General features: G+C 40.0%; 1 protein-coding gene across 1 annotated transcript in view; it reads left to right on the plus strand.

Moving 5' to 3' along the window:
• Nucleotides 1-16,223, plus strand: part of LOC125818863 (receptor kinase-like protein Xa21) — a 172,999-nt gene that overhangs the window by 130,383 nt on the left and 26,393 nt on the right. Inside the window, exon 3 of the mRNA XM_049498376.1 lies at nt 11,708-11,775. Within this exon, the coding sequence (XP_049354333.1) occupies nt 11,708-11,775 (68 nt within the window). The remainder of the gene's footprint in view (nt 1-11,707; nt 11,776-16,223) is intronic.

Here is a 16,223-nt window from a genome sequence, read left to right on the forward strand (position 1 = left end):
GAAACACGCGCAAGCACGGATTAGAGAGAAACTTTTTAGAGATCAACTCTAACGCACGAAATGAGTGTGAAAGAAATGAGAAATCTTCCTAAATGTTGCAGCCTCCCAATTATAGATGTGGCGCGCTTCACACCGATAACTAGGACTCTACAGACACGGCTTCAAAGACTCCCTAGGACTCTTGAACTCTGTGCTCTAATACCAAGTTTGTCACGCCCCGAGCCTACACCCTGGGCGGGACCGGCACTCGGAGACCATTGCTGGCCCCAAGCGAACCCTTGGCCTGGCTTTCTTAACTCAGCAGAAACCTAACTCAATAGAATAACTCAAAGCAATGCAATATTTCAAAAAAAAAAAAAAACAAAACAACTTAACTTATAAAATATGGCCCTAAGGCAACCCGAATCTCTAAATAGGATATTTACATAAATATATATATATATATAAGAGACTCAAACTAGCTGACTGACTGTCTGTCTATGAAGCCTCTAAAAATACTGAGATGGATGTTGGGACAGACCCCGCAACATCCTAATAAAATCAAAACTAAGAACACTCAATAATTGAGCCCTCCGAAATGCAAGGAGGCTCACCACTGACTCTGGAGTGCTCAGCTGGATCAACGACGTGCAGGCTGCTGATCTGGGATACCTGAATCTGCATCATGAAACGATGCAGGCCAACTGGCATCAGTACATGGAATGTACGAGTATGCAAGCTGGAAACTAAGCAACAACGGCTAGAAGGAGAAATCTGGAAGAAACTGAATAGCTTACCTGTCTCAACTCAACTCAACCTGACTGACTTCTTTCAATATAAGACAATTTAGGACAAGTGCGATATAAAGAAAGACTGTTTAAAACATGCTATAAACTCTGTGTGTATACAAAGATACAATAAGCCTGAAATGTATATAGAAATACAATAATCTGATGTATATAAAAATACAATAATCTCTGAGTATGAAAATACAATAACTGCTGTGGGAGTTTCTCTAACCGACAACCATCACATAAGAGCTATAGTGATGATACAGCGATCGACCTCACGCTGCCAGAGCATCTTATACCCGGCCAAAGGTATAAGACCTGAACTGCCTAATGGATCCACTAGTCTAATCTGAAAAGGATTCATCTAGAAAGCATGATCCTTTTCTACCCATGGTGGCTAACATGGTTCTATGGGGGCTGTGGGTTCTTTGGAACGCTCCCCCAATTCGGTGCTCGATACTACTCCCAAAAATGTACTGGCTCTTATGTTTTTAAAACATATTTATTCCTGCTGATATGAGATAATTACTCAAAAACTAGCCCGAAGGCCCCTTTGGAAATCTCAGTTTCCAACCTTGTTCAATTGTAAAAACATTTCTTTAAAACTTCTTTGGGAATACATAGTTCCCTAATAACTTTGAGACTGAACTCAACTTTAAACTCTTGACTTAACTTGACTGCTAACTTCACTTGACTTGGAACCATCTTTCCTTGAATCGGAATTATGAATTCAAGGTGTTCGATCACATGTTATGGAGGGATTCTTGAACTCTTAGACGCACTATGGAGTGTCGGAAACAACCATAAAACATAGGTAATAATACTTTGGAACTTGCTTGAGAAAGTGAGAAAAGGAATGGGGAACTTGGCTGAGACTTTAGATTTCTGGTGACACAGGCGGCATCTACGGAAGCCATCGACGGACCGTAGATGAACCTACGGTCCGTACTGTAGGTCCGTAGATCGCGTCAGAGATTTTCCCCAGAATTTATTTAAGAAAAAGACTAAGTGTTGACCTACGGTCCTGACTTACAGTCCGTGGATCGAGCTACGGACCTTGGGTCGGACCCGTAGATCGACGCCCCAAAAACTAACTTCTGTCTTGATCGACGGTTGACCAGTACGGACCGTCGATTGATCTACGGTCCGTAGGTCACGCCCGTAGATGGGGATCGACAGCCCAGATATTTGTTGCGAAAAGATGTGAATCAACCTCCAATGGTCATAACTCTTAGAATCATAATTCCCTCAACATACAATAGGTTTCAACTACACAATCCACAACATCAACAACTAACAACTTCACCAACTTCACCAACTTTAACAACTTCAACAACTTTAACAACTTCAACAACTATTCCAATCTTTTCTCAATCATATAATAAACTAGGTGTGTGTGGGGGAAAGGATCAACCCACACGAAAAACTCACATACCTTTAATAGGGATCACCCCCGACGAAAATCCACAACGATCTTGACTAAGCTCCTCTTCCTTCTCTTCTTCTCCTTCTCCTTCTCCTCTTCTTAAATCTCAAGAACCCTAACTCTTTCTCTTCAAAAAGGGACAAAAATGATCCAAAGATCATTCTAATACAACAATATGAGCTCAAAAGAATTGGCTAGGGAAAAGACTAAAATGCCCTTAAAGATTCCCGGACGGATTTCCTTGTCAACTGCCCAACTTTCAAAGGTCATAACTCCCTCATACGAACTCGGAATCGAGCAAACTCGGTGGCGTTGGAAAGGTCGTTCCACGAACTTTGCAACCATAACTGGAATTCCACCTAACTCATCCTGAGCTAGAATTTATGGCTGTTCAAAGTTGGCCAAAATTTCACATTTTCCATACTTAGCCAAAATTTCCAAAACTTTAAATTCTTTCCAAAAAAATGAAAATTTCCAATTCTAAGCCTCTTCAATTATTTCATATTGCCGGATGTTACAATATCTCCCCCTTGGGAACATTCGTCCTCGAATGAGGTTGCTCTTACAAAACTAAGGGTGTAACATCTAACTCAAACACCCAACAAGCAATTATGCATACAACAACAACAACTACAACAACAACGACAACATGCCCATTATATTTTAAAGAGCACTAAGAAGGAAATTAATACCTTAATCCGCATTCCCTCCGGATTCAAAAAGATGCGGATATCTCTTCTTCATGTCCTCTTCGGCTTCCCAAGTGGCTTCCTCAACAAATTGGTTCCTCCAAAGGACCTTGACTGACGCCACATCTTTCGTTCTCAACCTACGAACTTGGCGATCTAAAATCTGAACCGGCACTTCCTCATAAGATAAGTTATCCTTGATCTTAACACTTTCAGTCGGTAGGATCAATGAAGGATCACCTATGCACTTTTTCAACATAGAGATGTGAAATACCGGATGAACCGCTGCTAGCTCTTGTGATAACTCCAACTCATAAGCAACATTGCCAATCCTCTTGGCTATGCGGTAAGGTCCAATATACCGGGGACTGAGTTTCCCCTTCTTACCGAACCTCATAACGCCTTTCATGGGTGAAACCTTCAAATATACCCAATCGTCTACTTCAAACTCTAATGCCCTTCTCCTAACATCAGTGTAGGATTTCTGACGACTCTGTGCCGTCTTCAACCTCTCTTGAATCACTTTCACCTTCTCCATAGCTTGGTAAACTAAATCTGGTCCTATCAACTGTGCTTCACCAACTTCAAACCATCCAATAGGAGATCTACATCTTCTCCCATAAAGAGCTTCATACGGAGCCATCTGGATGCTAGAGTGATAACTGTTGTTGTAGGCAAATTCAATTAGAGGTAGGTGATCATCCCAACTACCTTTGAAATCGATTACACAAGCCCTCAACATATCCTCTAAGGTCTGAATAGTGCGTTCTGCTTGCCCATCAGTCTGAGGATGAAAGGCAGTACTTAAGTTCACCTTTGAACCCAAGCCCTTCTGAAAAGATTTCCAGAACTGTGCAGTAAACTGTGCACCTCTATCTGAAATAATAGAGATTGGGACTCCATGAAGTCTCACTATCTCTTGAACATACAACTTGGCATAATCTTCTGCTGTATTGGTAGTCTTTACCGGTAGAAAATGAGCTGACTTTGTCATTCGGTCGACAATTACCCAAATGGAATCATGCTGTCTGCGAGACCTCGGCAACCCTATGATGAAATCCATATTGATCATCTCCCACTTCCACTCTGGAAGTTCTATCCTCTGAGCCAAACCACCGGGCCTTTGGTGTTCAACTTTCACTTGTTGGCAATTTGGACACTTAGCAACAAACTCAGCAATGCCCCTCTTCATGCCATTCCACCAATAAACTTCACGCAAATCACGATACATCTTGGTGGAACCTGGATGAACGGAATATCGGGAGCTATGAGCTTCCTCCATAATCTTTTCTTGGAGTCCATCTACCATAGGTACACACATTCTACCTTGATATCTTAATACACCATCTCCCCCTTGTTCAAAAGCTAATACTCTTTGCTTCTGAACATTTGCCTTCAACTCGAGCAAAATGGGATCTTGATCTTGCTTTTCTTTCACTTCCGACATTAATGATGACTCGGCCCTGCTCTTACCGCTATAACTCCTTCTGCGGAATCTGTGAAGCTGACTCCCAGGCATGCCAGTCTGTGCACATCTTTTGCTAACTTTCTTCTTCCTTCTTCAATATGGACGGTGCTACCCACAGACAACCTGCTTAAAGAATCAGCAACGACGTTAGCCTTACCTGGGTGGTAAAGAATACTAAGGTCATAATCCTTGAGTAACTCTAACCACCTCCTCTGTCTGAGATTAAGCTCTTTCTGAGTAAGCACATATTGAAGGCTCTTGTGATCAGTGAAAATGTCGACATGCACACCATACAAGTAATGACGCCATATCTTCAAAGCAAATACCACAGCAGCTAGCTCTAAGTCATGGGTTGGGTAGTTCTTCTCATGAACCTTCAACTGTCTGGAGGCATAAGCTATAACTTTGCCATTCTGCATTAAGACACAACCCAAAGCAACTCTAGACGCATCACAATACACCACAAAACCTTGAGTACCTTCTGGTAGCGTTAAAACTGGAGCTGTAATCAATCTCTTTTTCAATTCCTGAAAGCTTTTCTCACAAGCTTCAGACCATTGAAATTTCACTGTCTTCTGAGTCAACTTTGTCAAAGGAGATGCAATACTCGAGAACCCTCGACAAACCTTCTATAATAGCCAGCTAATCCCAAGAAACTCCTAATTTCAGTTGGAGATGTGGGTCTAGGCCAATTCTGCACTGCCTCAATTTTCCGAGTATCAACTTTAATTCCATCACCGGACACAATGTGGCCTAGGAATGCCACAGACTTAAGCCAAAACTCACACTTAGAGAACTTGGCATACAACTCCTTGTCTTTCAAAGTCTGAAGAACTGTTCTGAGATGACTAGCATGATCTTCTTCATTCCTTGAATAAATAGTATATCATCAATAAAGACAATAACAAACATATCTAAATAAGGTTTGAAGACTCTATTCATCAAATCCATGAAAGCTGCGGGCGCATTGGTCAAACCAAAGGACATGACCAAAAACTCATAATGACCATACCTGGTTCTGAAAGCTGTCTTTGGGATATCACATTCCCTTACCCTTAACTGATGATAGCCTGATCGGAGGTCAATCTTTGAAAAACAAGTGGCACCCTGAAGCTGATAAAAAGATCATCAATCCTCGGAAGAGGGTACTTGTTCTTGATGGTAACCTTATTCAACTGGCGGTAGTCTATACACATTCTAAGGGAACCATCTTTCTTTCTCACAAACAAAACCGGAGCACCCCAAGGTGAGACACTCGGTCGAATGAAACCCTTTTTTAAGAGACCTTTCAACTGCTCTTTCAACTCTTTCAACTCTGCTGGTGCCATTCTATATGGCGGAATAGAGATAGGACGAGTATCTGGAATGAGATCTATGCCGAAATCTATTTCTCTCTCAGGAGGAATTCGGGTAGATCATCAGGAAAAACTTCTGGAAACTCTCTTACTATAAGAACTGACTGGAAATGAGGTATCTCAACACTAGAGTCATGGACTCGGATTAAGTGATAGATACAACCCTTCAAAACTAACTTTCTTGCCTTAAGGTACGAAATAAAACGACCCTTAGGCATTGTTGAACTACTACTCCACTCTAGGACTGGCTCATTCGGAAACTGAAACTTGACGGCTCGAGTTCTACAATCTATCGACGCATAACAAGCATGAAGCCAATCCATGCCTAGAATGACATCGAAATCTACCATTTCTAACTCAACCAAATCAGCCTTGGTGTTCTTGTGACTGATGGAAACAGGACAATCACGATAAACTCTTTCCGCTAGAATAGACTCCCCAATAGGTGTAGAAACACAAAAGGGTTCACAAAGTCTTTCAGGAAGAACCTCAAACTGATTTGCAACATAAGGAGTTACAAACGATAAACTTGCTCCTGGGTCTAGCAAAGCATACACATTAAAAGCAAAGACTTTGATCATACCAGTTACAACATTCGGAGAATTCTCTTGCTCATGGCGACTGGTGATAGCATAAAGGCGGTTCGCTCCTCCACCAACACTAGCAGTAGCTCCTCTAGGTGTCGTCCTGTCTGGGGGAATAACTGAAGAAGACTGTGCTTTATTGCCTCCATTACCCTGCCTATTCTTTGGACACTCTCGCATGAAATGCCCATTCTGACCACACTTGAAACAACCAAGGGAGCCTTCTCGACAAATACCTGAGTGGTTCCTACCACATTTGGCGCAAACCGGAGGCTTACTACTCCCTTGCGCCACACTACCCGAAGATTGTGCTGGTCTAGCCCTGAAGTCCTTCGAATTCTGAACATTAAATTCACCTCTGTATCTGGGTGCAGGTGCTCTAGCAATTGATGGAGCAGGTCCCTATTGCCTTTGCTGAAGGGAGGAACGGTTTGAAACACCTTTCTGCTGCCCGGACTCGTTCCCGATCTTAGCTCTCTTATTTCTGAACTCTTCTCTGTCCCTCAGCTTCTCTTCCTCAACCTGCTGCATATAAACCATCAACCTTGATATGTCCATGTCCCCGATGAGCATTGCCGCCCTACCTTCCTTGCTCGACAACCGAGACAGCCCAGCAACAAACAAACTCATTCTATTTCTCATGTCTGCAACCATCTCCGGAGCATAGCGGGAAAGTTGGGTGAACTTCAGACTGTACTCATGAACACTCAAGGACTCCTGCTTAAGTGTGAGGAACTCACGTACCTTGGCCTCTTTCAGTTCTCGAGGAAAGAAATGTCCCAAGAAAGCTTCCTCAAAACAGGCCCAACTCGCAGGTGGTGCATTCTCAACTCTGTCCCCTTTCCACTGGTCGAACCAAGTTCTATCTACATCCTTCAATTGATAAGCAGCTAGTTCGACCCGCTCAGTATCTACCACATGCATCACATCAAAAATCTTCTTCGACTCTTCAATGAAGTTTTCTGGATCCTCAGTAGTGCTCGAACCCATGAAACTCGGAGGATTCATTCCCAAGAACTCACGAATCCTAGAAGTGTCAGCTCCTTCTGTCGAGCTCCCCTTTGCTGACCAATCTGATTAGCTACAGCTTGACTCAACATTCTAATTGCCTCTCTGAACTCGGCATTAGAAACTTCCCCATGATCTTGCACTCCAGGTGCATCAGGTAACTCTTGCTCATCAACATAGCGTCTAGGAAACGCCCTCTGCCAACTCTTCGTGGAGGCATGACTATCTGAAACACGCGCAAGCACGGATTAGAGAGAAACTTTTTAGAGATCAACTCTAACGCACGAAATGAGTGTGAAAGAAATGAGAAATCTTCCTAAATGTTGCAGCCTCCCAATTATAGATGTGGCGCGCTTCACACCGATAACTAGGACTCTACAGACACGGCTTCATAGACTCCCTAGGACTCTTGAACTCTGTGCTCTGATACCAAGTTTGTCACGCCCCGAGCCTACACCCTGGGCGGGACCGGCACTCGGAGACCATTGCTGGCCCCAAGCGAACCCTTGGCCTGGCTTTCTTAACTCAGCGGAAACCTAACTCAACAGAATAACTCAAAGCAATGCAATATTCAAAAAACAACTTAACTTATAAAATATGGCCCTAAGGCAACCCGAATCTCAAAATAGGATATTTACATAATATATATATATATAAGAGACTCAAACTAGCTGACTGACTGTCTGTCTATGAAGCCTCTAAAAATACTGAGATGGATGTTGGGACAGACCCCGCAACATCCTAATAAAATCAAAACTAAGAACACTCAATAATTGAGCCCTCCGGAATGCAAGGAGGCTCACCACTGACTCTGGAGTGCTCAGCTGGATCAACGACGTGCAGGCTGCTGATCTGGGATACCTGAATCTGCATCATGAAACGATGCAGGCCAACTGGCATCAGTACATGGAATGTACGAGTATGCAAGCTGGAAACTAAGCAACAACGGCTAGAAGGAGAAATCTGGAAGAAACTGAATAGCTTACCTGTCTCAACTCAACTCAACCTGACTGACTTCTTTCAATATAAGGCAATTTAAACAAGTGCGATATAAAGAAAGACTGTTTAAAACATGCTATAAACTCTGTGTGTATACAAAGATACAATAAGCCTGAAATGTATATAGAAATACAATAACTGATGTATATAAAAATACAATAATCTCTGAGTATGAAAATACAATAACTGCTGTGGGAGTTTTTCTAACCGACAACCATCACATAAGAGCTATAGTGATGATACAGCGATCGACCTCACGCTGCCAGAGCATCTTATACCCGGCCAAAGGTATAAGACCTGAACTGCCTAATGGATCCACTAGTCTAATCTGAAAAGGATTCATCTAGAAAGCATGATCCTTTTCTACCCATGGTGGCTAACATGGTTCTATGGGGGCTGTGGGTTCTTTGGAACGCTCCCCCAATTCGGTGCTCGATACTACTCCCAAAAATGTACTGGCTCTTATGTTTTTAAAACATATTTATTCCTGCTGATATGAGATAATTACTCAAAAACTAGCCCGAAGGCCCCTTTGGAAATCTCAGTTTCCAACCTTGTTCAATTGTAAAAACATTTCTTTAAAACTTCTTTGGGAATACATAGTTCCCTAATAACTTTGAGACTGAACTCAACTTTAAACTCTTGACTTAACTTGACTGCTAACTTCACTTGACTTGGAACCATCTTTCCTTGAATCGGAATTATAATTCAAGGTGTTCGATCACATGTTATGGAGGGATTCTTGAACTCTTAGACGCACTATGGAGTGTCGGAAACAACCATAAAACATAGGTAATAATACTTTGGAACTTGCTTGAGAAAGTGAGAAAAGGAATGGGGAACTTGGCTGAGACTTTAGATTTCTGGTGACACAGGCGGCATCTACGGAAGCCATCGACGGACCGTAGATGAACCTACGGTCCGTACTGTAGGTCCGTAGATCGCGTCAGAGATTTTCCCCAGAATTTATTTAAGAAAAAGACTAAGTGTTGACCTACGGTCCTGACTTACAGTCCGTGGATCGAGCTACGGACCTTGGGTCGGACCCGTAGATCGACGCCCCAAAAACTAACTTCTGTCTTGATCGACGGTTGACCAGTACGGACCGTCGATTGATCTACGGTCCGTAGGTCACGCCCGTAGATGGGGATCGACAGCCCAGATATTTGTTGCGAAAAGATGTGAATCAACCTCCAATGGTCATAACTCTTAGAATCATAATTCCCTCAACATACAATAGGTTTCAACTACACAATCCACAACATCAACAACTAACAACTTCACCAACTTCACCAACTTTAACAACTTCAACAACTTTAACAACTTCAACAACTATTCCAATCTTTTCTCAATCATATAATAAACTAGGTGTGTGTGGGGGAAAGGATCAACCCACACGAAAAACTCACATACCTTTAATAGGGATCACCCCCGACGAAAATCCACAACGATCTTGACTAAGCTCCTCTTCCTTCTCTTCTTCTCCTTCTCCTTCTCCTCTTCTTAAATCTCAAGAACCCTAACTCTTTCTCTTCAAAAAGGGACAAAAATGATCCAAAGATCATTCTAATACAACAATATGAGCTCAAAAGAATTGGCTAGGGAAAAGACTAAAATGCCCTTAAAGATTCCCGGACGGATTTCCTTGTCAACTGCCCAACTTTCAAAGGTCATAACTCCCTCATACGAACTCGGAATCGAGAAAACTCGGTGGCGTTGGAAAGGTCGTTCCATGAACTTTGCAACCATAACTGTAATTCCACCTAACTCATCCTGAGCTAGAATTTATGGCTGTTCAAAGTTGGCCAAAATTTCACATTTTCCATACTTAGCCAAAATTTCCAAAACTTTAAATTCTTTCCAAAAAAATGAAAATTTCCAATTCTAAGCCTCTTCAATTATTTCATATTGCCGGATGTTACATGTTAGACATAGAAATCTTGTTCCGGTGATTACTACTTGTTCTAGGGACTATATAAGAGCCTTTGTTCTGCAATATATGCCCAATGGGAGTCTTGAGAATTGGTTGTATAGAGAAGAGTCCCAGTTGAACCTCCTTCAAAGAGTCACTGTAATGCTTGATGCAGCTATGGCAGTTGAATATCTACATCATGGTCATGTCACTCCAATAGTTCATTACGCCTTAAAGCCAAGCAACGTTCTTTTGGATGAAGATATGGTGGCTCATGTTGGTGATTTTGGAATCTCTAAGATTTTAGCTGTCAGCAAGTCCATGGCACATACAGAGACATTGGGCACTCTTGGATACATTGCACCAGGTATAAAAAATCTACTCTGATTGATTTTCTCTTATCATAATTAAGCCTCTCCAAGTTGTAGAAGTAAAAAGAAAACTATTGTTATATTTCAATTGTTATAGTTTCTGGCATGTACGTAACCTTTTCAGTTCACTTTTCATCTTTTTTACCAGCCTTAGTATTGCACAATATTTAAGTACACAGTACCATACCTAGGAAGTCTGGATAACTGCTCCAATATTTAAGTACACTGTACTAGTGATAGTTTGGCTGGACAATGATCACTCACACCTTGAGGAAGACTCTTCTCTGATCCTGCTTATCATTCCAAGTGTAAGGGATTCCAGAGCTGGGCATTTCTGTCAGGCTACATTCCTCTACACACTCCTGCATAGGTGACAGGATTTCCCCCTATTCTGTCGTCTTGCTTAAGCACATTGTTAAAGTCTCCCATGGAGCCTTACATCTGTCCTTAACTCCGCTAAGATGCCCCCATAGTTCTCTCCTTTCCTCCTTAGTATTATGTGCATACACATATGTAGCTATATTCTCCAATTGTAGTGACTTAAACACTACTCTGCATGTACTTCGCCTTCTATCAAATGTACTTCATACAAATTCGGCTTCCATGTTACTATGACTCTTCCATTATAGTGATTTTGCAAGTTATTTAAGTATTCCCATCCTTGGAACATAACTGTCTCCATTTTATTACTTATTAGTTTGGTCTCAGCAACCCAATTAAACCTACTTCATACTTATTACAGAGGAGTTTGACCTCCTCCTGTTTATTGAGGCCATTAAGACCTCTCACATTCCAACTTAAGCATGTTCACCATCAATTAGGAAGTTTGTGGTAATCATCCACACCCTTCACTGTACCCCCATATTCTCCTTGTCTGCATTAACCAAACTTTGAAACTTCCACCTCTTCTGCCCAAGTCTGTTTGCTACTACTAGCTGAGGCCTGAGTGTATTCCATCGACCCATTCTCTTAGTGTATTCTCCATTGATTTCAGTTTGCTTTGTGTCTGCACTGGTGTTTTTACTACACCAGTTGACTTGGCCATTGCCTCTCCAAGTTGTAGAAGTAAAAATAGAATTATTGTTGTATTTCAATTGAGTAACTTTTCTTCAATCCTTTTCTAAGAATATGGCTCGGAAGGAATAGTGTCTGCTAGTGGTGATGTTTATAGCTACGGCATCATGTTGATGGAGGTTTTGACCAAAGAAGGCCAACAGATGACGAGATATGCAATGAAAATCTTGACCTGAGGAAATGGATAATACAATCATTTTCAGGGAGTATGATGGACGTTGTGGATGCCAATATTTTTTCTGAGGAAGAACAAATCACTTGTAAAAGTGAAATGTGCGTAGCCTCTGTTGACACCCAATTTTGACCTTCCCCGATATAATTAATCATCAAGCTTCTTCAATTTCCAACGATTTAAACTAATTAATTTTTTATAAAATTTCAAAAATAGTTTGCAAGTTATTTTAAGTAATTCTGTCAATTTTATAATTTTTAAATAATAAATATATTTTATAGTTATGTATACAATTAATATATTTAATGAATATTCGAAAAATCATCTCAAAAAGATTTTAATTTTAGTAAGTTTTCAATTAAATTAGTTTTAGTTTAAATTGTAGTTAATATTTTGGATTGTTAGTTTTTAAAGTTAATTATTTTATTTAGTTTAAAATTAAGAAGCTCATTAATTAATTTGTTCGTCTTATTTAGCTTTTGGCCAAATTTCACCAATTAATTTCCATTTGGCTCAAGTTTTAACCGCAATTGATTACATGTTAATTCTTTGTAGTTACAATTATAGCCATTTTATTATTTGTCTTCCACCCATTTGTAATGGGTCAATTCTTACCCCTTTCATAATTGTCATCAGTCCATTCCTTTATTTTGTAGCAGCCTTCTCCCACCTTTAAATACGTAGCCCACCAATTAATCACCTAACCCGGCCCATTGCCCTTTCCAAAGAACTCAGCAGTACGATACAAACGACCCCCCACACTCTTCGCTCTTTGCCTCCAGCAGCGACGCGTGCAACCCAACCCCAGACCCCTGCACGCGTCTACTTCTCCCTCACGCGTCAACAACGGCTCTTCATCAATAAGTTCACGGCGTGAACTCGGAGACATCAACAAATACACAGCAATTCCAACGGCAATGACAAGCGGCGTCAATACGCGCGAATCGGTACGCGCACAGGCACCACTCTGCTCTTCTTGTTGTCTTCTTCCACCTCTGCCAAAGTAGCAATTCCAGCAAAAGGCACCTGCAGCAGCCGCGTCCTTTGTCCTTGTAGTGTGGGATCGATCCACGTCGCGCCCAAGGACGAGTGATTTGATCCCACCCATCCATCTCCTTTTTCCCCTTTCGGAATGAGTCAAAATCTCAAGAAAAAGGGTGTTTAGCTTGAATGGTGAAAGATTTTTTATTTTTGAATTTGGATTTGGGCCTTGGTTTGTCGGATTTTTGGTCCGTTTTCCCCCATTTTCCGAACCCTAATCCCTCCTATATATGTTGTTGTTCACTGTAAAGAAAAAAAAATAGGAAGGAGATTTTGTGGGATTTTTGGGAGTGAAAATATGGAGCTAAGCTAAACAAAACAGTTAAAATTCATACGAAATACGCCTCAAGAAAACAAAGGAGATAATTGGTTGCGGTGTCTAAGTTTAATACTGCTGCCCAGACTTTGGGGTTGTCGTTCGTGTTCGAGTTTCGTGGTGGAAGTGTCGCCTCTAGCTCGTTTCGTCTTCAGTTCGCTGCCTCCGGGAAGGTAAACTCCTTCTTGATCATTAACCCATATTGGATGTTCCATTCATGAACTGAACTTTCTGTAGATTCTTTGTTTTTTTAAGCTCGAATGTCTCTGTTCTTAGTTATTTTGGTGTCTAATGCCCTGTCGTTCGGGTTTGAGTCAGTATTCTAGTTAACTGAGGCATAGAACGTGTTTGTGTATGAGATTTATGTCTAGAGTATCTATGATTAAGAACTTGGCTCCTCCCTTTGATGTTGCGTCTTTGTGATTAGTATATTTAAGCTGTCTTTGTAAGTTTGAAGGCGCTCTTATTTTTAGTTTGGGGAATGTGGCTGCTCATTTACGCAATTAAGCGCCTCTCGTTCTTATCTCGCGTATGCTCAAAACATATTTTCCTCTGCTGATTTGTTTATGCTTCAGATTATAGGGATACTTGATTGTAGGTAGTATAAGTCCTAAACATATTAAACCTATTTGTTCAGATTGGTTTCTTACATCTTATGCTTATCAATTTCCAAAATCTTTCATGATTAAAATGATGTTGCGACCCATGTTTCCCTGCATTGGCTGATTTGCAATATTGTGGTTAACATAAGTGGCATACCTTAGCTTAATTTTAACGCGGAAAGTGATCAAGCTGTTGTGTCTTCAGTCCCTTTTCTTACGGTTTGTCATTTGATCGCAAAGATTCATTGTTTGTTTGGTATTCTAGCCCCGAACATTGATAACCCGATTTGATGGCTAAATTTCATCCTAATTTCTTTATCTCGTATAAGTTTGTTTAATTATGATCACTGTTAAATATTTTGGATCATTTTATACTCGCTTAGGTTGAGTTCTATTTGTGGTCATTGTGACTTTTCTCCTAACCCCGTCCCCATTTGTTTGCCGAATGCTTGAAAGTCATTGTTCCTGTTAAGTTGAAAAATTGTGAAATTCGATCAACTTGATTTTTGAGTCATTAGGTAAATAGTAAAGTGAGTTACAAGGAGTTCCATTCTTTTTCTTCTTACTTTCCTGTCTTCCTCTTATCAATATGCATATTATTAGTTCATCTCTTTTCGGATTCATTCATCCGCCTTGTGCTCCTTGTCTTTTATTTTGGTTAAACTTGTCCGTCGATTTTTTCATTTAAATGAATTTACCGTAAAATTAATTTTTGAATTTAGTTCATTTTAATCTATGGTTGTATGTTTGTCACTATCTATGGGATATAAATATATGTATGTGAAACATTTGTTTCTCTGTGCTTACTCACTTATTTTAATTATATATATATCAATATGTAGACCCATATAAATACAGCACCTCAATCTTCTTACCCCCTAACATTATAATAATAATATTAATTCATGCCTAACAATTACACCTCCAACCCAAATTCCAATTTTAACATATCATTACTCAATGGTCAACAATGTTTGTCCAAAATCTGCCGTCAACTTTCACGTGGAAGCAATTATTATACATATGTCCTTCAATTTCATTTTATAATATAATAATATATATTCCTATCAACAATCAATATATACAATACAACATTAGAGCTTGTCGAATTCTAATCCTAATTAATTTTTTATTTTTTTTATTTTGTTCTCACTGTGATGATTAGGCGGTAGTGATTATTTCTCTCCTTTAGTTTCTTATATTAAGTCAAGTAGGTTGTTACTCATAAGTTGACTTGTTTTTGTTGCATGTGAAATCTATCCATGTCCTCACGGACTCCATCTCCTTCTCGCATTTCCTATGGGGCCTTGGAGGCCCAATACCCTTTTGTTGAGTCGATCGACCTTCAAAATTGAAGAACATATCCTTGACGTGGGCATACAGGTGTTTGGAGTTAATACATGATTGTATACACTAGTATACGTCTAGTGTATACGAAAATGCGAAAAATGGGCCTAAAGGCCCCAAATTCAGAGTTGTATTTTGTTATTTTTGGGCCTAAGCCCTTGTTATTTTACTTATTATTATTTTGTTAGAATTTAGGACAGGTGGTAAGAATTGGACCTTTTGGCCCAAAATGAAATTAGGCCCAAGTGCTGGCCCAAGCGGACAGAAAACTAGACTTGGGCCCAAATTTCCTTCTTTACTTTATTATTTCATAATTGTTTATCTGTCAATATTTGCTGCTAAATCTTAAGGTTTTAAAATTCAAATCCCAAAAGATATCCGTTTTGATTTTATAACTTGACTAAATCAATCACCTTTAATAAGACTTAAAGAATAAATTTTGCAAATTATCTCACTTAGATAGTATTTAAGTACTTCTCCTTTTCCCTTTTTAAAATGGTCTTAACTAAAAAATAGTTCAATTTTGCAATTCAAGTTAAGTTAAATTACTTTAACCAAATAATTAATTGTCGGATAATCGCGTATTAGTGGGCATTTCGGGTGCTTTCAAACCCTTCCCGAAATTCTAATTTGAACCTCGAACCCCCTTAATAGTTTTCAATAGATTTACTGTTTTAGTCTTTTGAAAACAATAATTTTCTTAATTTTGCTTTAAAATTAAGTGGCGACTCTAAAATCAGTCTAAATAATATTTTTAAATAAAACAGCCTCCATGATAGAATTGGGTTTAGACTGCACAAAGGAAACGCCAAAATCAAGAGTGACCATGAAAGATGTAGTCAAGAGGCTTAACAAAATCAAGAACGCATTTCAGGAAACATAGAAGTGATCAAAATCTGTTCCGATGGTGTTCTTTTCTGAGCTGCAAGTTAATATGATGCTTTTTTGCTTACCTGATTTGTTTAGTCGATTGTACTACCTGGAGACATGTACTGCTTGTACTTCAGAGTGTTGCATTTCCCTTATTTTGTGATTTCAGATTTAGTAGTACTCTTTAATATGTTTTGAATGTTTGAATAAAATTGCGGA

This window comes from Solanum verrucosum, unplaced genomic scaffold (genome assembly GCF_900185275.1).
Source record: "Solanum verrucosum unplaced genomic scaffold, falcon-dt-bn FXZP01000252.1, whole genome shotgun sequence".
Taxonomy (NCBI): Eukaryota; Viridiplantae; Streptophyta; class Magnoliopsida; order Solanales; family Solanaceae; genus Solanum; species Solanum verrucosum.